The 23,160-nt window shown below is 46.9% G+C and overlaps 7 protein-coding genes across 7 annotated transcripts; 4 read left to right on the top strand and 3 right to left on the bottom strand.

The window, feature by feature from the left end:
• Positions 1-40: 40 nt before the first annotated feature.
• On the top strand, positions 41-1,729 carry BHQ10_002480 (uncharacterized protein; the record flags this gene model as incomplete). The annotated part of the gene is made up of 4 exons (XM_040874631.1): positions 41-126; positions 192-421; positions 476-850; positions 897-1,729. The coding sequence occupies 4 exons, from the start codon at positions 41-43 to the stop codon at positions 1,727-1,729; spliced, it is 1,524 nt and encodes a 507-aa protein (XP_040730985.1).
• A 1,104-nt stretch (positions 1,730-2,833) lies between these two features.
• Positions 2,834-4,795, bottom strand: BHQ10_002479 (uncharacterized protein; the record flags this gene model as incomplete). The annotated part of the gene is made up of 1 exon (XM_040874629.1): positions 2,834-4,795. One exon carries the CDS (start codon positions 4,793-4,795, stop codon positions 2,834-2,836), a length of 1,962 nt encoding a protein of 653 aa, XP_040730984.1.
• A 3,653-nt stretch (positions 4,796-8,448) lies between these two features.
• On the top strand, positions 8,449-10,053 carry BHQ10_002478 (uncharacterized protein; the record flags this gene model as incomplete). Its single annotated transcript, XM_040874628.1, has 3 exons — positions 8,449-9,043; positions 9,104-9,757; positions 9,809-10,053. The coding sequence occupies 3 exons, from the start codon at positions 8,449-8,451 to the stop codon at positions 10,051-10,053; spliced, it is 1,494 nt and encodes a 497-aa protein (XP_040730983.1).
• Positions 10,054-10,409: 356 nt separating this feature from the next.
• Positions 10,410-12,003, bottom strand: BHQ10_002477 (uncharacterized protein; the record flags this gene model as incomplete). The annotated part of the gene is made up of 6 exons (XM_040874627.1): positions 10,410-10,517; positions 10,593-10,712; positions 10,771-10,875; positions 10,943-10,986; positions 11,060-11,538; positions 11,609-12,003. The coding sequence occupies 6 exons, from the start codon at positions 12,001-12,003 to the stop codon at positions 10,410-10,412; spliced, it is 1,251 nt and encodes a 416-aa protein (XP_040730982.1).
• Positions 12,004-12,670: 667 nt separating this feature from the next.
• BHQ10_002476 (uncharacterized protein) lies at positions 12,671-13,682 on the top strand (the record flags this gene model as incomplete). The annotated part of the gene is made up of 3 exons (XM_040874626.1): positions 12,671-12,838; positions 12,903-13,296; positions 13,366-13,682. 3 exons carry the CDS (start codon positions 12,671-12,673, stop codon positions 13,680-13,682), a joined length of 879 nt encoding a protein of 292 aa, XP_040730981.1.
• Positions 13,683-14,512: 830 nt separating this feature from the next.
• BHQ10_002475 (uncharacterized protein) lies at positions 14,513-15,199 on the bottom strand (the record flags this gene model as incomplete). Its single annotated transcript, XM_040874625.1, has 1 exon — positions 14,513-15,199. The coding sequence occupies one exon, from the start codon at positions 15,197-15,199 to the stop codon at positions 14,513-14,515; it is 687 nt and encodes a 228-aa protein (XP_040730980.1).
• Positions 15,200-17,162: 1,963 nt separating this feature from the next.
• On the top strand, positions 17,163-23,142 carry BHQ10_002474 (uncharacterized protein; the record flags this gene model as incomplete). Its single annotated transcript, XM_040874624.1, has 5 exons — positions 17,163-17,185; positions 17,241-17,387; positions 17,861-18,554; positions 20,480-21,295; positions 22,558-23,142. 5 exons carry the CDS (start codon positions 17,163-17,165, stop codon positions 23,140-23,142), a joined length of 2,265 nt encoding a protein of 754 aa, XP_040730979.1.
• Positions 23,143-23,160: the final 18 nt, after the last annotated feature.

Here is a 23,160-nt window from a genome sequence, read left to right as displayed (position 1 = left end):
CGACTCAAAAAGAACTCACGTACGACCTCGATTGACCACCATGCCGAAGAAGGGAGGAAAGAAGAACAACAAGAAGAAGGGAGCTGGCGGAGGCGGAGCTAAAGTCCCGGATGTGAAGAACGTCATGTGAGTTGGAGACTTCTTGGAATCAACAACAAATTACCACTAGTGCATCTCTGACAAGTCGATAGAAGCCCCGGTCACAAAGAAGAGGATAAGCTCCTGTACGGCGAGGGAACCGCTGCAGAGACGACAACAGAGACTGGACAAGCAACAGCAAGCGGATCGGCTGCCGCCGAAGATGCTGCCCCAGTTGCGACAGCCCTGGAGACACAAGAGGCTTCGGCGCAAGATATAACTAAGACGGAGCCGACTGCTGCAGTACCGGAGAAGGAGGTAGCGCTACCAGTGCGCGAGAAAGGTATGCATTTATCTGCCTATCCGCATTTCGACCTTTCTAATGGAATTGACGCAGACATCGTTTCGACCGAGGCGACTAATGAGCAACGAGGCGAGCGAACAGAGGCATTGGCCGCTGCTGCACCAATCGGGCCCACCGAGGCTGCTCCAAAGGAAGCTCCAAAGGAGACCACGATCGCCGAACCTGAACTCGAACATCCAGCTACTTCTCGTTCTACAGAGCGCGCGGATCTGGTGGCGGCTACACAAGGCAAAGCAGAGCCAGCCGCTTCTACGACAACTGATGTCTCAGAAGCTATACCGGAGGTGACTAAGAAGGAGCAGGTTCCTATAGAGAAAACCGCCGGTCTTGTCACAGCTGGAGGAGCTGCAGCAGTTGGCGCGACAGCATTAGCAGGAGTAAAGGCTGAAGAGGGTCGAACACAGCCAGGTATGTATCTCGTATATTGCCATGGAGCGTAACTGACTTGGTACAGCTCCATCTGCGGTGGACAAAGCGGAGACGGCAAACAAGACACCCGCTCCGCTTGCTGAAGAAAAAACACAAGGCACCGAGGTTGCTACAGCTGCTCCTCTTGTTGCACCACACATCAAGCGGGCTCACGAGGTACCAGCATTTGTTACTGAAGAGCGAGATCAACCATCAAAGAAGCCGCGTGTCGATGAGCCTGTGGAAGCTCAGCAAAAACTGGCCATTCCCGGACGTTTCCCATCACCATCAGTAGCTGGGTCAACAGCATCTGGAACAGACAGCGCCATTGCTTCAGAGGCACAGAATATCAGCAAAGGGGAGACAGTCGCAGGGAAGCCCGAGACGGCCGGCATTGTAACAGCTGCTCCAAGCACTCAACCAGCCTTCAGAAAGGGACCAACAGAGGCGACCGCTGTTGCACCAGCAGCTGTACCCGTCACTACCAAAGACACCAAGACAGAGCAAATCAGCACAGCCGATACCGGCGCCAGCGCTGGCACTGCAGTTTCTGCTGCATCGCCGGCTGGAGAAATCTCGGCACAGAGAGAACCTGCCTTACCCGCCACTCCTCAGAAAGTCGATACAACAGCGAAGCCGACTAGTCCTGCGGCGGCGGCAGCAGCAGCAGCTTTCCGCGCACAGCCAACACCAGAACAACAACAAAAACAGCAGGAAGCTGCTGCTACCAGGACCGCCGAAGAAGTGACTCATTCCAAGCAAGCGCAACAAGCACCAGCTCAAAAGGAAGCCAAAAAGGGAGGATTCATGGCTTGGATCAAGCGCAAGTTTAAAGGAGAAAAGCCAACCACTGCTACTACAAACGGCAACGGCCATTGATTAGTCGATTAGTGGGGCTATTTTAATGATATTTGGTCTAACTGTATTTTGTTGTACATGAGTACTCCTCGTGCGCGAGTTGAGTGGTTTCGGTTCTTGGGGCGTTCCGTTGGATGGGTGGATTGTATGATAGGGTACGATATATCGTGAACTCCGCACAGGCTCCGTACAGAGGGGAACTGATATCTATGTTAAGCTTCTTTGTTTGAAATAGTTATGCAAAGATAGAAAAAACAATCACATAATAAGGATAATTAATCAGTCGTAGTTGGACGTCTTTCGGAGACCGTAACTGATAATGCTTGAGCTGGCACCGTCGAGGAATAGGATAGTGGTCCGTGTCGGCCATGGTGATTTAAAAAAGAAGGGAATAAGGACGACTTGAGCATAAAATTCTCAACCCACTGAGACCAGAAACGGCTGAGACCGCAGATTGCAAGAATATCTAGTACTAGGAAATATTCTCAGTGAGTCCCTTCATAATATAATATTAAATTGAAACATCTGATGCGACTCCTCAAAGTATACGCCAATTTGTACGCCAGTCGACTACAATCAAGAAACGTATAAGTGAGCGTATAGGAAGTCCAAATCAAGTGATTGATTGAGAAGTTATGCGGATATTAAAGGCCTATAAAACAACAATGAATGAACTTTTATGTGTACTCATATGGAAAGAAAACCGTGAGTTACGTACTGCGCATGGAAAAGAGAAGCAAAAACACCAAGAATCTAAGAAAGAGATATCTATTGAGTATATATTTACTAGCGAAGAAGCTCAAGCTTTTATATAAGATTAGATAGAGGCATCTCAAACTGTTACTACTGCTCTGGGTGAACCAGAGCTCCTAGACTCTTAGCTAGTCGTATGCCGCAAATTTCGCTGCAGTGGTTGTAACGTTATAGGGTATAGAATAAATCAATGTCTTAGTCGTACTAGTAGTCATTTTTAATATATATTTTTGTATGTGGTTTTGAAATTAGGATTTGAAATTAATATAGAACGTATTTCCGGAGAGATGTGGCTAGGCCGCTTACCCACATGTATTTTGTTGGCCGATTAACCTCACACAATATACCATTGTACATTGGAAAGATTTACATCTACACTAGCAATATGTCTTCCCGCCTAATAAACTGAGGCAACAAAACACTTGTATCCCACTCATGCACAAACTGCCACTCCCACTCTTCGAAATCATTCGAACCAGCGATCACCATCAGTGGACCTTTGACTCCTTCCCCTTGATACTGATACGGTCTCGGTCCTCCGTCTGAGCCCTTACCAGTCATCACAGGGAACAAAAGTGCCACATATTGAAAGCCCTTTTTGAATATGGGCGAAACCAGTGAACCGAGTTTGTATATACTCTTCCTATCCATTCGATCGAGTCCACCTTCATTATAGACAAAATAATGAACTTGCAGCGCGCTCAATTTCTCTTGATCGAGGAAGGCGAACCCGCCCAAACGGGTTGGGAGAAGGGATCGATTACGATAGATTCGACATACGAGCCATTCTGCTTTGAGGCCCCTTTCGGTTATCGTACCTATTGAACTACCTTCTCCATTGTAGGCGGGCCATAATTTTTTCTTTTCGCCTTTGCTTGTTATATTACTGGAGAACCAGTGAGTGTCGGCTGTCGGGGGTAAGAGATTAGGCCGTGAAGGTGCCCAACTAAATCCATGCTCGCCCTCGAGCCGTGGAGAGCTGGAGAGGAGGAATCCCGTTGCTAGCGGCTGTCCGACTTGAGACTTCCAAAAGTCCACAGATGCCTTGATGAGTTTGGACCCGCAGACAAGACTCCATATCAGAGTCACGTCGCGGTCCTTGGTAGCGTGTCGGTGGTTCATGAGACAGGTTGCTTGCTCTAGTCCGACGGAAGGGACTTCGCCTTCGATGGGGCGATAGCCAACCTGTGGCATGTAGTGCTGTAGTGCTAAGCATGGCGATACCAGGGAGAGATTACTATACGCTAAGACGTCGTTGAAGACGTCTATAAGGGATATTATATGATTGTTCTTGCCAAGAATGTGCAAGTTCCGGCAGCCTCGCATTCCCTCTAGAAGTGTCCAGGCACGAACATTCCAGTCGCAAACAACGAGAGTCGCCAAGATAGCCTCCTTTGCTTCGAGAGAAGGTGGGTCAATATCAATCTCCATGAGGTCCCGATCAACTAGCAAGGTGACTTTGCTATTGATAAAGTTGTGATTAATATGGCCCATAGCCTCGTATCGCAGTTCCATTTCTGTCGGGATACAAGGAGAGTCCATCCAATATGAATTACAGCCCAACGACCGCGCCAATTTGGTGTATCTGCGATGAAGACAGAGGTTGAATCCAGTCTCGGGTCGTCCTCCCTGACCATGGCTCCAGACGTGAGAAACCGCTAGGGTTTCCGTGGTCACGGGACAGTAGCGAATATACTTGTCGTCAGTATCTTCCAGAGAGACTGCTCTGGCCCCCTTGGCGGATTTGTAGGATTCTTCATCCCAAGTTATGAGAGTGCAAGCGTCTAAGCCTGGGCACTGGACATCATGAGCAGACTGGATCTGGACCCCGTCGGATTCGAATCTTTGGCAGTTTCCAGGCGCTTTTCCATCACAGGCCCTCACTTTACCGCTACTATCAGCAGCAGCAGTGAGATTGCATCGTGGCTCACGGTCACCAAAGTGCACATTATAAACATCGAATAGTTTCCTGAAATCCTGCGTCACCGAACTCAAATCAGACCGGAGAAGCTCAAAGGCCCATTTGCACATATAATTCGGTCGTACTTTCTCGACAACTTCTCGTTTGGGGACTATCATAGGCTGGCGTTGACCCTGCAGACCTGAGAGGCGCCATTTCATGTGATATTTTGCGTCTCTCCATAGTTGAAGTAGCGTGGTTTGATACCAGGTTGCCCACGTAAATGCCTGCAAGACGAATAGAGCTCGTGCCTCGGCCAGAGATTTTGGGGATTGTTGCTGCCGCGTATGGAATAACTCGGTTATTGTGTCTAGAAGGGTGGTGATCGTGTCAAGATATTCGGCAAGGATCCCTACCGGAAGGCTGTCCTGCATTACTAGATATAAAGCTATTCGTATGACATTTGTGGTCGGTCTGGAAAGGACTTGGAGTTTTGACCATTCATATCCATCGTTTGTTGCAGAAGAAGAAACAAAATACTCCTCCGGCCACGGACTTTCTGGCTTCATGCTCGCTTGATACTCAAACTGTAGTTCCGGAGGATACGCAGGAAGACGAGCTAATAAGGCACACGCCATATCAATAATCTCATCCCTACTCCATTTGTGCTGGTGAACCCAAAAATTGCACACAACCAGCGGAGACAGCATATTATCCAGCCTTTCGACATGGGTATGCAGAGTGTTATTCTTGTTATGCTCAGGGCTCAGAATTACCAACGCGATTCGACACCATTGCTCAATTCGCTCTTTGGTTTCTCGACTATTTAGCCAGTAAAAGGTGCTTGCTTCGCGTTCCAAGGTGAATGATCGAATTTGTATTTCGCCTGGTTGTAGTTGTAGTCCGGGCTTGTCGTCACTTGGGGGTGTCCATGTATTCTGGTCGAGGATGGAAGCTACCTGGTCTCTGCTCAGGTTTGGGAAAGCCGATTGTGTCATTTTTTTGCCTCGCTGAAGTTGATCTTGCTGAATCATGTATTTTGCCTCAAGCTTGTTTCTTGGAGCCGTGGAAAGCACCTAGATAATATATGACATTCAAGCACAATATATAGAAGCGGTAGATAAACAATCCAACACTTAGTTAATTAGTTCACAATGTGTATGGCTAAGTACATTTAGGTCTCACTAATCTTCTAAGAGCTTAGTCCACCATGTGGACAATAATCATTGGTTCCTAACTTCGATGCGGCTGAATTTCGGACTGACTTACCACCTAACAATTTCTAGAACGGGAGAGATCTCGATCCAACATTTGAAACACTCCTGGTCTCCTGCTCGCCTCAGCTACGTATCTCAATCAATCATGGCCGGAAGCATAATTTAAATAGCGCACCGGTACGTGTATGGGGTTAATCATGGCTGGGGGAAAGAAAACAGAGTGCGGAAGAAAAAGTCCTAAATCACATTCTACCAAGCAGCAAATTATTAATGCGCACAAATAATACGCTATCAGCTAAGCAACATGACGAGCGCATTGGAATAACTTAGGTACCCCCTGGAAAAAGCCATGTACGTGTACATCCACTTGAACGCGCACGTTGACTTGATAAGTCAACCCACACATATGCCGAGTAATGTAATTTTTGCCCTTGAGTTACCCATACCATCTTTAATAACGATCGATAAGGAAATGAAATTTCTCAGCTAAACTTGAGAAAATACTGTTCATGCTGAGAAAGGCCAGCCTCATGTGGCCATAACAAGCGGTCTATTTGACCCTGATCGTTTTCTCGGAAGATCAACTTGAAATGATGGGCAACCAAGGGATAGGTAGTCATTCTACCTCGTTTGGCCTGCTCTTCACGACTCGCCAAACACTAGAACGTGTCTGATTCATAATGGTTCAAATCCCATGCTTGGCTGTCAAGACCTTTTAAAGCGACTTGGAGCTCACCGTTTTGCTTCTGTCGCACGTCGATAAACCAATCCCAAGTAGGATGCTTGTACCGACCTGTATACTGAATGAGGTTTCTATAGGATGTGTTTGAGCACTTCTGTTGTTCTAACACCCTTTGTAGTCTTAGAACGTTTCCGACATTAGATCTAGCCGCTTCGGTCGCAAGTTTGACAAAATCAGATGGGTTTGGCGTCTCAATCAAGGCTTCAAGCACAGCAAGGCTAACCCAGCCGGAGACATCTCCAAGCGCAATCGAGTTGGTACAAACTACAACGCTGCTATCCAACTCGGGTAGTAGGTCAAAGTTCTTCACACCGTTTTTGAGCAGAACACCAGTGATAGATTACTCCAGGAGCGCATCTAGTCTCTGTTCATCATGTGCTGGTGCATTTATCTGTTGCAACGGATGGAGGAAGCCCCGAACGGTTTGTGCGGCCTCGCTCCCCGTCAAGCGGCGCTGGACGAAGTCGGACCGGGCAACGTAGCCAGATAGTACAGGGAGTACAAACGCAACCCTTATGACGGGATCGGTACTCCTTTCAACGGACTCGGCAAGGAAGGAATTTGGGTCATATGGCTGGCGAAGGCTCTCTTTCCCATCCAAATAAGGCTGATTATCACTCAGCACCAGCGCATGAGGTTCCGAGTTGTTATTTGCGCGCTTCAGGGCCAAAGACAGAAATTTTCCAGTTTCTGGATATGAACCTCCGGGAAAGCCGTAGGATTGCATGGACCACTGGCACTGAAAAACTTCTGTATTCATTCGGTATAGGTATGAGCGACTTGTTTTTCGTGAGGTATGTAGAATTCTAAAGCTTACGGTTGAACCCATGCTGCCTCACCACAATTTCGCTTATTTCAAGTCGAATATCTGCCATGATTAATCTGGGTATTTCTTCTCTCTATCTTCTTTTCTAGTATCTACTTTTAATAGAATATTTGACAAGCCAAGTACACTTGGAATTCAGCAGGTGTGTACTGCAGAGATTGACGACATGAATGTGTTTCACACAGTACTACTACTTGCAGCTTGTAATACCAGCAATCGTCACTTCTTGGTCTTCTAGATTGATCTTTTGTTCAAAGGCATCCAAGTCCTACAATGCATGAAAGTTGATGAAGAGAATATCCTCATTGCATAATGCAATAGAAAGATTCAATAATGGGCTGTAGAGTAATGCCTTCCTAGTGAAAGTTATTGTTCAAACGAGAAGATAGCCTAGTTGCATGCAAATGACAATCTGTAGGACTTTGAGATATTCGCATTTGCATTCGTAATTTGCAAATCTCTACGAATATGTTCATTATTCGTGCCGACCCCTAATGCAGTCCTGTCTACATTGCCTGTGTATGTGTGTCTGTGGTTCCTGACACGTTTTCTACATATTCCCTATTGGGACAAAGGCCGCCAGTGGGTAAGCCCTGTCTACATTGCATATACGTTAGCACCATTCAACGTGATGGAAGATGCCGACATGATGCTAGCTATAACCTCGGCGACAATTTTCTAGCTCCAGATAAGCGCCTCTGATTTGTTGTGTAAAGGGTGGCCCTTGTGGACCGGGTGTCCAAATTAATTTATTAGCGATAAAAAGGAGGTACGTACAGTATTTTACAGCATATGTGAGACATATGCGACAACCTAACACCACACCCCTAAACCTGATCCCATGTGTCTCGTATATGCTGTATAATACATTACAAAATACAGCTAGTTCACCGGGTGAATCAAATTTTAACGCCTGTTCTGAGAGAACCGGTGTCTTCCGCATTTAGTGCTACATAGTGTGTATACTTATTTCGGGCGTCCAATTAGTGGTGACAGGTGTTATTGTGGCTTGCGCTGGTCTAGCGCTTGCGTTATCTGATTAAACTTAGTCGTTATCTGATGAGTCCGACTTCCTTTAGACGAGATGTGTTCGTGTTATGACTGAAAATAGTCTAGACTTTCCTGCTGTTGTGAAGGCGTGCTGGATGTGGAAATCGCGCTTACTAAGGGGAAGTTCTTTATTTTGCTGTCACCACCAAGTCAACTCTCATCAACATTTCTCAGTGCTTTTCTTTCCACTAGTAGGACCAACACAACGCTCTGACTACGCGTATTCCCTCAAAGTCGATTGCATACTCAGCCATGGACAACCCTATATTGCACGATGAGGAGATCGCACCTATCCCCAATTCTCCCGCCGTCGAATTACAGACATCTGCGACCAAAACTGCAAAAGACTCCGACCCCTTCCTCGTGGAATTTCGCCTGCCCTACGACCCTGAAAATCCGCTAGATTGGCCAACGGCGCGCAAATGGAGAGTCACAGATATTCTGTCGGCCACAGGCTTCAATCGGATCATGGTGTCAACGATCATGGCCCCGGCCCTCTCGACCATCGCTCAGGAGCTAGACATGAATTCTACCGAGTCGGCTATGTCCTTATCAATCTACCTCTTAGCCACCGCTTTTGGTCCGCTTTTCATTGGTCCGCTATCAGAGCTCTACGGGAGACAGGTAGTTCTACATGCTTCCAACATCTGGTTCCTCGTTTGGAACCTGGTCTGTGGCTTTGCGCATACCAAAGGTACACTCATCGCCGCGCGTTTCCTGGCAGGATTTGGAGCTAGCGCTATCTATGCGCTTGCAGGCGGTGTTTTGGGGGATATATGGAGGCCGGAACAAAGAGGTCGCTCTTTGGGTACCTATTTGTTAATTCCATTACTGGGTGCGGCTGTTGGTAAGTCACCTTTAACAAACTGTATAGCTTTATGTAAAAGTCAATTAATATGTAATACAGGACCCATTATTGGAGGCTTTATCACGGCACGTACAACCTGGAGATGGATGTTCTGGGCCACGTCGATCTTCCAAACCGTCATGATAGCTGTCTCATTCTTCAGCTTCCACGAGTCGTACGGTGCATTGTTGCTTCGGCGACGTGCGGACAATCTACGTCGGCGTACCGGCAACACCCAATACTACACAGCAGCTGAGCGACTTGATGGTAATCGATCGGCCATTGGAATTCTGTGGAAAGCCTTGACGCGACCACTGCGTCTCCTACTCTTCCATCCTATTATCCAGGTCTCGGCCACCCTCTCGGGTCTCAACTACGGTATAATGTACATCACGCTTTCCACTTTCTCCGATCTCTGGACATCTCAGTATCACGAATCTATCGAGATCAGCGGACTACACTATATCGCCTGTGCCTCAGGCGAGTTAGTTGCATCGCAAATCGGTGGGCCGTTGATGGACTTTCTATACAATCGTCAAAAGAATGAAAACCCATCCCCTGAGTCTCGCCTCCGGCTCATGTACCCCGGTATTCTTGCCGCATGGCTGGGGGTCCTTCTTTACGGATGGGCCGCTGACTATCGGCTATTTTGGCTGGTTGTAGATATTGGAGTAGTGATAATGATGTTCGGGATGCAGTTGGGGGGCATGCCAAGTAAGTGGTCTGCCAATCTGTTTTTTGTTATCCCACTGACAACGAACACAGTGATGGCATACGTGATTGACACGTACGGAGAACACACGAGTAGCGCCCTAGCAGCGACACAATTTGTCAAGAGTCTTACGGCTTTTTTGTTCCCCCTATTTGCCCCGGCCATGTACCAGGCTCTAGGTTTTGGGTGGACAAACACTGTGATGGCCCTGATAGGCTTGTCAATTGCCGCCCCCCTTCCATTCGTTATATGGAAATATGGGCCGAAGCTGCGGGCTAAGGCTATCTCGACTTACTAAAACGAAACAAGGTCCGAAGCTTCCTGCTGGTTGCTCTTCCCTCCTCGTACGAATGAAGAATGAATATTACACTTCAGTGTTTTGAATGCTATCAAGCACTTTACATATTTTCCCAAATCTGAGTCTTTATATACATGTATGGTATCCCGGGATCTGCTCTTCTGAATCGCAGCTGCACGGCATATAGACTTAGTAAATCTATTACTATGCAAGAACTACCCTTTGCTGCTATAATCATCTTAGTCTCCGACTGTGCAGAAGAAATATTTGGACATAATAGATGAGAAATCTGTTAGCTGTAAGGAACGTGTAGTCTAGGCTAGGAATCTGGCTGCTATAGATAAAGATATGAAACTTCAGACTGAGGGTACAGGCTGAGCGCTAATTCCCGGCTGATCCCAGAAGCTTGCCAAAACCTTGCGTTCACCCTCCCAAGCCCATCGGGCATGCTGAGCGGCATAGTTCTGTGTCCGCAGTTAGCCTCTTATGTTTCTATATTTCCTTGTGGGGGAAATGAGAAGGAATGGTCCTCAACGTACATCAATAACTAGAACATCACCAACGTCCCACTTGATGTCAGCTGTTAGTTTATGCTGGTAATAGTCCATTCTCTCCAGCCATTCTTTTGGAATGATAGTATCTTTTTCAATGCCGCTGAACTATTAGGGGAGATTAGCTTTCAAAAATTCTTCCAATGTCAGAGCGTACGTTACTTACATGAGGGGGCACGGCGATGCCCTCTGTGCCATCCGCGTTTTTGAAAGTAAAAGGGGGCTCCCAGGTGTTGTTTACCTTGGCGTTGGTGTAGCGGGTCGACATTGCCTAGGGGGATGAAACATGTGGTAAGCCTAGTAACCACAGCATGACTTAAAAGATATGTGCTACTCACATTGAAAATGGTAGGTATGTGCTGAGTCGGGTACAACCGGACGCCTGCAGGACATGAAGTTAGTACTCTTTTAATCGCAAATAGAAGCACAAAATAAAATAAAGCGGGAAAACCTACCAGGAACTCGGTGAATAACCTCAAGGTCTCCGTTATCCTGCCAGTTCCAGGAAAACCCTCGGCGCTGCCAAGCAGGTATACTCTCATCCGTCTTGTCAATACCAGCATACCATCCCCCGCGTTCAGCGAGCTCAATGACGCGGCTCTCAACAGCCTTCCTCCTCTCCTCCTCGGTGTCTGCAGGGGGTGAGCCATCTGTAGGCCCGAAGGCGGATGCTTTGTATAGTCCGTTGCCTCCAACGATGCCGCCTACTTGCTTAGCAGTGTGCGGGGTCTGGTAGACGAGACCTTTGGAAGTGCAACCTTCGACAAATTCGGGTACTTCTTTCTTGAGTCGGTCATACAGGGCCAAAGAGCTTACCACCGACGTCTGGCCTCCAGACTGCGCTGGAACTTCACAGAAAAGAATCAGGTAACCCGGGTGAACGGGTGACACGGCATACTCATTGTGCCAGCCGATGAAATGAGATGGTGGTCCCCTAAAATGAATGAATTTTTGGTTATTTCTGTTGTACTCAACGACATCTTTTATATTCTTGTTTTGCTTACTCGTTGGTGGTGAGGACATGCTTAGCGCGAGGTCGACGCAACACTTCCATACCCACGTCAGTATGGGGCTTCCAAGCATGATCACCTTTGCCAGCCAAGGAAACCAGAAAGTCCGAAAAATCTTCTGGTGTCTTGAGTGGGAGCCCCTTGAAGTGCACTACGCCACCATTTGCGTCGAGCAATTGGCGTAGCTTACTTTGCTCGTTAGTCTCGGTCGACTGGGCTGCTATGGCGCTAATCCCATGGAGCACTTCGGCCTTGTCTTTGGCTGGCTCGTGGGGTTGCAATACGAGAGGAAACCTGATTATTGGCTCATCAGGACCCTCAACAATCTGAAGCTGTTGCTGGTAGTCCTTTTCTACTGAGGTCCAATTGCTATTAACTGCGTGAGGCATGTTGAAAGAAACTTGAGAAACGGATTTGTTCAAGGTGTAGTTCCTTGTTTGTAGAAAACTAAGAATGTGAAATGAAATTTTTGTAACTTGTCGAAGTAAATAAATGCTGACTATTAAGCTGTGTAGGTATCTGCCTCCCTTGAAAATCGTCGTAGGCAATGGACGCGTCAGGGATTACCTCTTAGGGCTTCTTCCATGCATGACGGGATGCACGGTAGACCTGCCAGGTAGACACGGTATCTGTCTTGCAAAAGTTAGGGTTACTGAAATAGAAATGATTTCTGCTTCAAATTTGACACGTATTTGACACGTGTTTCGACATTGTTTCTGTGCAATGTAGAATACTAAGGAAATTGCACGTGGGCCGACTGATGAATTTTGCAACCGACAGATGCATGGAGTAATTTCGCTTCCCGCCGTCCACGGAATGTCAATGTCCATTGGTCTGATAGGGATTTCTGAGTCCTTGCATGGCGAGACCACAATCCGCTACATGGGTGGATTTGTGTAAGCGCACGCAGATACCTAGGCTACGTACTCGTTAATCCCGCGTCTTCAACATGACTTTTAATAGCTTGCCCTGTATCTCCAAGGAAGCAAATATGTAAATTTATGCAACTCACACCTATGAAGATTGAGCATCGCCATCTCTGTCAAAGAAGCCAGAATGTTGAACGTGAATGATTACAACGCCCAGAGTCTCGCCCAGCCGACAAACCTTCGGGCCATGTTACGCTCTGGCGAGCTTCTCTGGGGCACCTCATGCCGAATAGCAAGTGAGGAGGCTGCCAGAATTGTGGCGACACTTCCGCACCATTTCTGTTTTATCGATTCGGTCAGCATCTCGGGATCAATTAAAGAAAAAGCGGTTTGTTTCAGTCTACTAATTGAACGGACAGGAACACTCTCCTCTTAACGCCACATTGCTCGTCTCCCTCGTCAAAACTATTCAACAATATTCTGAGGGGAGAATGGTTCCAATCGTCCGAATCGCGCCCAATTCTACGGATTTAATAAACTACGTTCTTAACGCTGGTGCTGGCGGCATCGTGATGCCACATGTTCAGAACGCGGTCCAGAACGCGGCTCAGGCCGAGGCCTTTGTACGTCTAGCCAAATTTCCACCTCTTGGAGAACGCAGCTACCCACCCATGGCGCTACTTGGGGCTCAAACTCGGACAAGGGATGGTCAGACTGTATATGATATTTGGAACGAGCATACCGCCATTTTCTGTCAGATAGAGGATGTTGAAGGCATAAAGAATGGTGAAGAGATTGCCAGGGTTCCAGGAGGTGAATCTCGATTATAAGCAAAAGACAAATTCGTTTTTACTGATACTAATGTCCTTATAATACCGATAGTTGACGCAATAATGGTTGGTGCGGGCGATCTGAGGTGCTCTCTCGGCCTTGCGGTTGGCAGTCAGCATGGCAACGAACAAGTCTTCCTTGATGCTCTTGAGAAAGTTCAGCATGCGGCTGATACAAACGGCCTTCCAGTATTGGGGTTCGCTATGACTCCAGAAATCTTACATCATCGTTTGGAACGTGGCTGGAGGGCATTCATGGTGCATTCAGATGGCTATGGTGTTTTCACGTCTGGAACGGAGAGTTTTGTCAAAGGGGTTCAGCTATCAGAGCAAATATTAGCAAGGGAGAAAATAGTAGTCAATGGGTAAATAAATTAGATAATTCTTAATATCTGTATGTTGTGAGTTGAAGGGTTATGGCCAGTTCTTATGGTGTTGCAAACCTCGGATTATGACCGATAAGCTGGCTTTCCAATGAAGCCATCAAATAAGCTCACTATGCTCTGAGGCCCTATATGATATAAATAAGACCTTGTAGGCTAGCTATATTATAAGGCCTTGAACAGCATCGCGGAAGCGGAGGTCTAGAGGTAGACCACTACTGGAGTAACGGGCGATGTGAATAGTTATCGCGCGGTTCATGGAGATAGACCATTGAGTCATTTGAGGTCGATGAAATGTCTTGGTGTTCCAAGTGGGCGTAGACCTCGCCACGACCCGCGGGTCACTCTGACGATCCGGACCGCGAACCGGACCAGGAAGGTTCCTGGGTCATGAGTACTGACCCTGACCCTCCATGAGGGGCAGGCTCTGAGGCAGCACATGCTCTGAGACAAATTGGCTCTAAAGCAGCCTTTGCCCTGGAGCAATCATGCTCTGAGGCTAATATGCCCCTAAGATTGTCTGTGCTCTAGCCTAGATTACTCCAAGGTATTTGTTAATGTAAGATTTCCGGCCCAATTTTTGCACCAATATGTCCTTCACCATCGAAAGGTAAAATGCTGGTTCACGCCGAAAGAGCTCGATATGATACTTGACCTGAAGCTGAGCAAAGTTGTGCATTATTCTTCTAATCTTGAAGGGCCGATGGACTGGCTACATCCACCAAAACTTTTTACGGAGCGAAGTTTATTTATGATTGATATTATTAGGGAGTGAAAATTTATTCGAATGGTGAAATTATTCATCAGGAAACCAATTTATTCCCCATTCGGATTCTCCTGAATGGTCTGCTGCACCGAATCTCGCGCCACCATCTTGGCTATCCAAGCCTTCAAATACGGATAATTGTCCTCATCAAACTGCTCCTTAGTCGCAAAGATGCCGGCAATCATGTGCCAGCGAACAAATGCTAGGTCGGCATAAGACAGTCTATTCCCGACCAGCCAGGGCCCGTTTGCCGTTAGGTCCGCATCAGCAAACTCCTGCTGCTGCTTGGCGAGCCATGAATCCAACACGCCTGACACACGATTGATCTCCCCTACATACCGCTCAATGGCGCTGGGGATCTTCTCGGCATGGAACTTGACAAACCAGCCGAATTGCCCGTAATAGGGGCCCTGGCCACTAACCTGAAAAAAGAGCCACTGCTTCGCGTGGTACGCCTCGGCCGAACCGGGAGCGAAGCTGAGGCGCCGCTCGTCTTTGTCGTACTGCTCGATAAGATATTCAATAATGGCACCGGACTCCCACAGTGTAATGCCCGTGTTGGGATCGTGGATGGCCGGCAGGCGGCCGTTGGGGTTGATGGCGACGAAATAGGGCTTTTTGACGTCGCTGAACGGTATAAGGATGCTTTCGTAGGAGAGGTTGAGTTCTTTGAGGAATATTTCGACTTTGAAGGGATTGGCGCTGGGGCATTTGCCGTAGAATTTGATGGGCTGCATTTCCGAGACCAGTCAAGGATGGATCAATTGAGATAGTGGTTATTTGTTAGATGATTGCTGCACTGGTCAATCTGGGAACACCAGGAGCGGCTTTTATACCTGGAACCATTCTCCCCAATCCTCGAAGCAGGTGTCGCGCAAGTAACGCCTCGCTGACAGCCATTACAAATCAGTTGCTTGCTTCGATGGACTGTCGGTAGCATCGCCATGTACCGACTCGCGGACTTCGGTGCTTGTGGCGGAGAAGACGCCTGATGAGGCTAATCGCCGAACAACCGATTGATAATCCGCAGTTCCACATTTGTCAACTTACTACGCCTACCGATTAGACTAAGTGCGCATAAGGGAAAATATGCTACGCACTATGGGAAACCGTGGTATCCGGTGCAAGATTAACGGCTCCAACGTGCATAAATATACGGCTGTGTTTGCAATCTTATGGAAAGGGCAATGAGTAGGTTTTTCTACCATTGATGATACATGTAGATGTCCAGGTGTGATTGATCTTATTGGACAACTCGAAGTTTCAATCTAAGTCGTAGGTCTATTACCGGTGATAGAATTGAGGTATGATGTCTTTCATAGGACAAGATGCTCAACCCCGATCTGTCGAAATGTAACGGCCAGACGACCATGCTCCGACAGCTGTTTCACATCTTTCTAGAAAGATCATGGATCCTGCGAAGAACACTGTCTGATTATAGCGATTGAACCCGGCGAAGCACAGTCTTCATGTTGAATATAGAATATATCGGTGGATGTATTGTTCCGATCTGGAAGTGCATGTGGGTCTGTGCATAAGTGGTGTATATAACCAGTCCATCAGCCCCTCAGTATTAGAAGAACAATGAACAACTTTACATATCTCAACACCTCACAAATGTACAGCGCTTACAAATGCACAGCGTTACTAATGTACAGTTCTTACAGTTGTATAGTCTTCACACATGTACGGTCTTCATAAATGTACGGCATTAAGATGACCAGAAAGTAGAGATAGACACAGCGATCAAGACAAATGCCGGTGCAGAATCTCGGAATTTTCCGTTGTTAGTGTGCTTATTGTACTCTGTAAATAGTCAGTGTGGGGATAAAAGGCTAAGTGGGCTGGCTTTCAGGCCGTGAGATGCATGAACTCTTATACGAAGAGAAGTTTGTCTTTGAGTGTGGGTAGCCATTAAAGTCATTTTAGGCTTCCTGGCTTCACTTGCAGCCTAATAAATCAGAAAATTGAAGGTTTTCTGGTTGCTCTGCCTAGAGACGTTATAGGTCCTATGATGTATACAATCTATGACTTATCTCTAGGCAACAGCATTCATCAATCACATCCCCTATCAAGTCTTGATGTAAAACATGGTTCTGTTTTGCTAATAAACTATATCAAATAAAACCCATCCATTCGAACGTGACGACCTAGGAGGATAATGGTAGAGACCCGCCGATCATCTAATGCAGGCCCCTCTTACAATGCACTATCGGTGCAAATTCTGTAGACAGAAGTTCCAGGGGATAGACTGGCTCTACTAACAAAGAAACGCGATATTATAGAAATTCAGTCGACCCCGCAACTTGCCGCCCTCGCCTGTGCCTCCTTGACTTGGCACTATTACTTCTCTTTTATCTGATATGTAATTTGTAACACACAAATATTCCCTGTTCTTTCGTCCACCTTCGTTCTCTGTTCAAGATAAATAGGATTCCCACATCAGTTCTCCTCGTATCATAGCTATAAAAGTTGCTGTCCTCCGTCGTGCAGCACAGTTTGGCAGAGACCGCTGGCCGATGCTAGCATGGCATCATTTCCATGGGTATTAAGACTATCGCTTGTACTTATTCTGACGGTTATATTTGCATATGCGACTGGCGGCCAGCGTGGATCCCAAAATGGTTTACGACAGGCTCCAGGGAGGCTACAAAAGTCAGCCTCACCAGCGACGTTTTCATCCACAACAAACTGCAAAAAATGGCTGCGACAAACCCCTGCAAGTATTGTCTATAACTACGGTGTCAATGACACCTTATCTGGCGCTGTTTCTCTCAGGGACTGTCTCAAACGAGAGGAAGCAGCGCAAGCAAGACAGAAGATTCAAGAGATTCTAATCGCCTTTCCACTGTTTAGCGAGCCAAGCGGGGAGCAACAGTCCTTACAGGAGATTGTTCAAATTCTGCCAAACTTGGAGGCCGTCAGGTAAGTGACGGAATATCAAGATGAATGGACGATTCTTATTTACAAACCACCTTTTAGATGTGACAGACATTATTATGCATGCATATCACTTAATCTTCAGGTCCCCAGGAAAAATAACAGTTGGTCTATATACTTTGACCACGACATTGGGGACAAAGTAGATCCCTTAATCGAATGCAGCTCTAACTCCCTAGCGTATGATGGTGGAGAGAATGATGAGAGACTCAGTCAGCTCTACAACGCCCTCGTCTCGTGCTCAAATATACGGTCATTGAGCCTTTCTCTCAGTCAAAGCAGCTGCACGATTGGGGATACACGCCGGTCTTTCGGCTGGAAAAAGGATGACCGTTTTCCCCGCCTGGAGAATTTGACATTATCTGGCTATGACTGGGATTCCAGGGTTAACAGCCGAGAACCATCAAACGCTGAGCAATGGAGAGCATCCATGGACTGGAGTAAGCTGAAACGGTTAGATTCAGTCTCCCATCGAATTCGTTTCTTGAAACCTTCCGCGGTGAGTTGGACGGTCTTGAGTCGCTTGTCCTCCGCCATAAGTCTGGATTTTGGGGCGACGAAGAGACGTTGTGTGCCTTTGATGCAACTGCGGAAGAACTACGACAAAATTATACCTCCTTCATTGCCGCGCTTCCGCCGTTGCACGAATTGAGCATCAGTGGCATGGGTCGACCGCTCAATATGACACCCATCTTGGAGACCCACGGCGCCAGTCTGGAAAAACTAAGTATTCACGAGTTTGAACATGACTGTAGATATGAAACCGGAAACGCTACCTGGGTACGGTCAGTTTTGAGTGTATCAGAGGTAGAGCAAATCGTTCTCTCAGCTCCCAACCTCAAAGAGCTTACACTGGATGTATACCGAAGCTCCAATAAATGGCCCACTTCTATGCTCAAGACACTTTCCAAGTTTCCTCATCTTGCCCGACTCACTATGAACTTTAATCTAGAGGATCCCAGCACGTCCAAATATGCAGAGCTGTGCCTTGTGAACGAACAGGCTCGTGACGAATATTGCACCATTCACGGGCTCATGGAACCACAGCTAAATTACACGACAGCAAGCGAGATATTCCACACCATACGGCAATATCAAGCTGACACCAAACTCCGACACGTTACAATTTCTGCTGGTGACTTTGGAAGGCGGGTAGGGGGCGGCCTGAGATTAACCCCTCACCATGAGTGGAATAAGCCAGTGAAATATCATTGTTGGATAAAGGAGAATATCAGCAAATGTACAGGTCAACACCATAGTCATTTCGATGACGAGGTCTTTCAATGGAGCTAATCAGATCGAGTTGTGCCTGTTATCGGTATATTCTTTGTTCACTTTTAAATGCTACATTGATACTCGGCATAGATTGAGCACCACCGAGATGTCCATTACTAAGTAGTATTTCCACATGTCGGAGACTTCGGTCCAAATACCGTCGAGTAAATCTCGCTAGCTTATAACACTTTGAAGTTATAAGACTTCTAGAGCAAAATCTCAACGGTAAACCGGGATTTTATTGCCCACTCTCTCCCTAAAGCTGCACGCAATGTGCCGAAGGACTGCGGTTTGATTTCCTTAGCACGGAATGCCGCTCGTCATCCTGAATATCCACTTGAACCACTGTTTCGGGCCATATACATGAAGCATCTTTCGTTCGACCTACAATCAGTTGATCTCATAACCGATTGAAATACCATTCGCAAACTCCTGTCATTCGTCAATCCTAATAACAGCAAGAATGGGCTTGAACCTTTCACTATCCAGCTTGAAGTCTTCGAAAACACCGTGATTTTCTGTCGTGCAGAAACTGAAACCAAGAAGTTCGTTCAACCGCATAAATTCTTCCATGAGTCGAGAACATCTACTGTAAAATGAAATTTTTTGGCTTCATGAAATCCTATGTGCGATCTTACAGACGAGGGTTATATATTAGTCTGTATCAATGAAGCGGATCAAATTGCAACGCAGACATTAATTGGATTATTGGAGATGGCGTTTAGTACAAAATTAATGTTGGCGGACCACGGCGTGCGACACACGCTCCACTAGTACGTACTCGTGATCTACAGGGTGTGACTCACCTCCAGGCAACAGCGTCCATTGTCCAATGCTCTCAACATGTCTCAACCCAAAACATAGGACCAAATACTACAGTTCTTTGCACCTTCAGAGTAACAACGAACACTCTCTTGTCTTTCTTCTGAAATATTGCCAAGAGGACACCATAGCAAATATAGAATAGTGTAGGAATAATACTGTTCCAGAAACAATACTGTATCTGTTGATACGAATTTTTATTTACAATACATGTACGGTGATTGAATACAATTCTGGCATATTCGAGTCTACCCGTAAGTCTGAACATGGGTCCTGAAAATGCCTGGTAAACCTGGCAATCTGTCATTAGCAGTATCTTGTGCTTTATAGCTATCACTATATAACCACGTTGACTGTTTGACCAGGATATCCCATCATACGCAGTTGATACTCAAGAACGTGGTTTGCGGGACGAGAGCGGATAATAATATCTAGCATAAACACTGTACATAACGGGTTTAAGAGCAAATGGTTTAGGGGCATCGCAATACGGACGCGGGAACCGCATGGCTTGACATCCAGTACAGAAGGAAAGCCCCAACGTCTGAGAAGCGGATAAAACAGTGCTAGGATCCACTAGAGCAAACATGGATTAAATATTAGCGAACAAGAAATGCGCGGAGCAGTATCATCCTACTTTTCGCGCCACGCCTCTCGCTCGCCCTCTCTCCGTTATGAGGCTCTATATAAGCGCTTATACTATGTAAAATACAGAGACATTTGACTTACGTATGAAATATTCTCTCCGACCACCTCACGCACTAGGAATCATATATTAGCCGTGTCGAACCTGCCAAGTGCATTTCGGGGCATTCCAGATTTCCGTCCAGCTCTAAGGTCGTCCTCTACCACTCCTCTCGCTGCTCTAGTCCCAGACTGTATCAAAAACACAGCTTGGCAGCCTGATTTTTTTTGGGATCGGGATATTTGCGCACATCATGGCATACAGTGGATTGCGCACTCCTCTTGACGACCTCCAGAGTCCCATTCTCGATATTAATGGGGAACGGCTGTACGACCAAGAATACGAGAGCATCTTGCATGCAATAGTTCGCTGCAACGATGTGGCGAATTTAAATTGTTATATAAAGCAAAGACCCTTGGATGGAATTGCTCCGTGCGACTCCTACCCATACGACCCGATCTACGTTGCTGCTCAGTCTGGGAGCACCGATTCTCTGCGAGTGCTTCTTGATCTCTATGAAGCTGAATATTTGCAAATCTATGCTTCCAATAAAAATGGCAGTGAACTCTCACTTTTGAATGCCGCATGTGCAAATGGTGAACTTGAGACAGTGAGATTCTTGCTAGATCGCGATCCCCCGCTTGGAACCGCCTATGCTGGGGACCGCGATGGAGGTCAAGCGTTGGTGTACGCAGGAATGTCACTGGAAGTACCAAGGGCTTTCGATAACGAGAGAGATAATGATACGAGCAAGGGCGATTTCAATCAATGCATTGCGGAGAGCGAGGATATGCTACGCCTGCTTCTTGACAGAGGTGCTTGTGTTCGCAATGCTATTGACATTATCTCTTTGAATCATGGGCACAAAGAAGAACTCCGAAAGCTGCCACAAAGCCAACAGCCAATTGTAACTGTGCTTGGTCAGGCAGTCTCCCGGGCCAGTCATGAACTGATCTCCCGCCTGATTGCTGAAGGGGCAGACGTCCATCAGCGACAGGCAATAGAATCTAACCGGGTTTTTTGCATTATGGACATCACTGCGCTGCATATTGGAAGCGGCTATTGGAATGCAGCTGGAATAAAAGCATTATTCGACAATTGTGGCGGAGAAGTGAGCCCCGCAGAGATGGCATTAGTTCAAGATCAGGCCAAGCGACTCCCTTTACACTGGGTAGCCGAGGGTACTGACTGTGCTCATAAAGACATTTTCTCAGAAGAGGAGATTTCTTCACGCATAGTCGACACTTTTAAGATACTTATAGAGCATAATTCTAGTACAATAAACTGCTGCGACCAGAATTCTGAAACCGCCTTGCACCGTATGGTGGCTTGTCATAGCTGCTGTGGTCACAGACAGCACTTTGAGGATGCTATACAGTTTTTGTGTGAGAATGGGGCAGATCCTAGTTTGAAAAATCGTTCTGGAGAGACTGTTTTACATAAGCTAGGATTCTCTAGCAGCCGTGTTAAGCCAACGGTTATAGAGATATTGATGAAGCATGGGGGAAGAGCTGCTATAAATTATGCTACTGAGTCCGGCCACACTGCGCTGCACCTTATAGCCAAAAATGTCTGGCAGATAGAAGCAGTCCGGTCCCTGCTGAGCTATGGTGCCGACGTTAACGCTATGGATTCGGAAGGAAACACACCTCTTCATGAAGCTGCACTGGGTAGGTTTCTACCGCTCAATGCTACAGAAAATATGACACAAGCCGTCATGGATAATTTCAGAGCACAGGACATGATGATTATGACTTTACAAGAAGGAGGGGGCTCCATTGACCAGGTGAACAAGGAAGGTAAGACTCCTAGACAACTAAAGGAGGAGATTCGGGCCCAGCGGCAAGAAGAAGAGAAAAATCGAGGTAAAAGGCAAGGGAGAGGCCGTGGAAGAGGACTTTTATATCACTAAAACTTCAAATCAAGAATGAAGAATTTTAGCAATGCACTGGAGCATAATAGAACCTGGCCCTGTTTCACTTGTGCCAATACCTCTTATCAGGAGCATACTCTTATCAGGAGCATACGAGGCGATACGTAACTGATTTCATATATTCTCCGTTATTCTAAAGGTCTGTGTAGAAGATAAGAATGACAGGATAAATGAAATATCCCTGAGCTAAAACGGCGATACGTGTAATTTACAGGCGTATTGATTCGGTGAATGCAGAATACAAGCGGAGAAAAATACACAAGCCAAGGGCTATTCCGGATCTAGCCATACATATACTGGGCGAATCCTCGGCGCTGTTTCAGAGGAAAGACAAGAGAGTGTGAGTTATAACCCCGAACCTGCAAACTACTGTACTAGAAACCCTCTGCTACTATTCTCTGTGCCAAATTTTCTCGCCTGGCTAATATTCCCCGCTGTAGTTTCCTCTTGTCTCATTATTCATGACGACTCACCCTTCCGACCCAAAATCTCTCCTCCCTGCAACGATGCCTGCCAACCCCGAGGCTCATCCTGACCAGGAGCAGCACATTCCACTATATCGAGGTTCCTGTCATTGCGGCTTTGTCAGCTATGAAGCGCGCATCAACTTTAAAGAACCCACAGCCGAAGAGCCGGACTATGTGCTCTGCAAGTGCAACTGTAGCTACTGCCACAAAGCCGGATTGTTAATTGCGAATCCGTTAGAAGAGTCATTTCGGCTGCTGACGCCAGTGGAAAGCGGCGACGAGAAGCTGAGCCTTCCTGTGTACAAGTTCGGGTCTGGTGCTGTTTCGCACCCCTTCTGTCCTCGCTGTGGTGTGACATGCTACTATTATGGTTCTTACAAGACAGATGAAGGCAAGATCATCTCATTTACGCGGGTTAATGTGCATACTATTGATGGACGAGTGGATGGGACACAGATGGAGAGCCTAAAAGAAATCAAGACTAAGTACTGGGATGGGAAGACCAATGGCTGGGACAAGGGTGCAAGTGAGGAGCCGTGGGATGGAGGCGTGTGGTAAGGGAGAAGCAGATCGCAG

Source organism: Talaromyces amestolkiae (genome assembly GCF_001896365.1).
Source record: "Talaromyces amestolkiae strain CIB chromosome Unknown scaffold3.1, whole genome shotgun sequence".
Classification (NCBI taxonomy): domain Eukaryota; kingdom Fungi; phylum Ascomycota; class Eurotiomycetes; order Eurotiales; family Trichocomaceae; genus Talaromyces; species Talaromyces amestolkiae.
The sequence above is the reverse complement of the archived record's forward strand: the minus strand, read 5'-3'. Positions and strand labels throughout refer to the sequence as shown.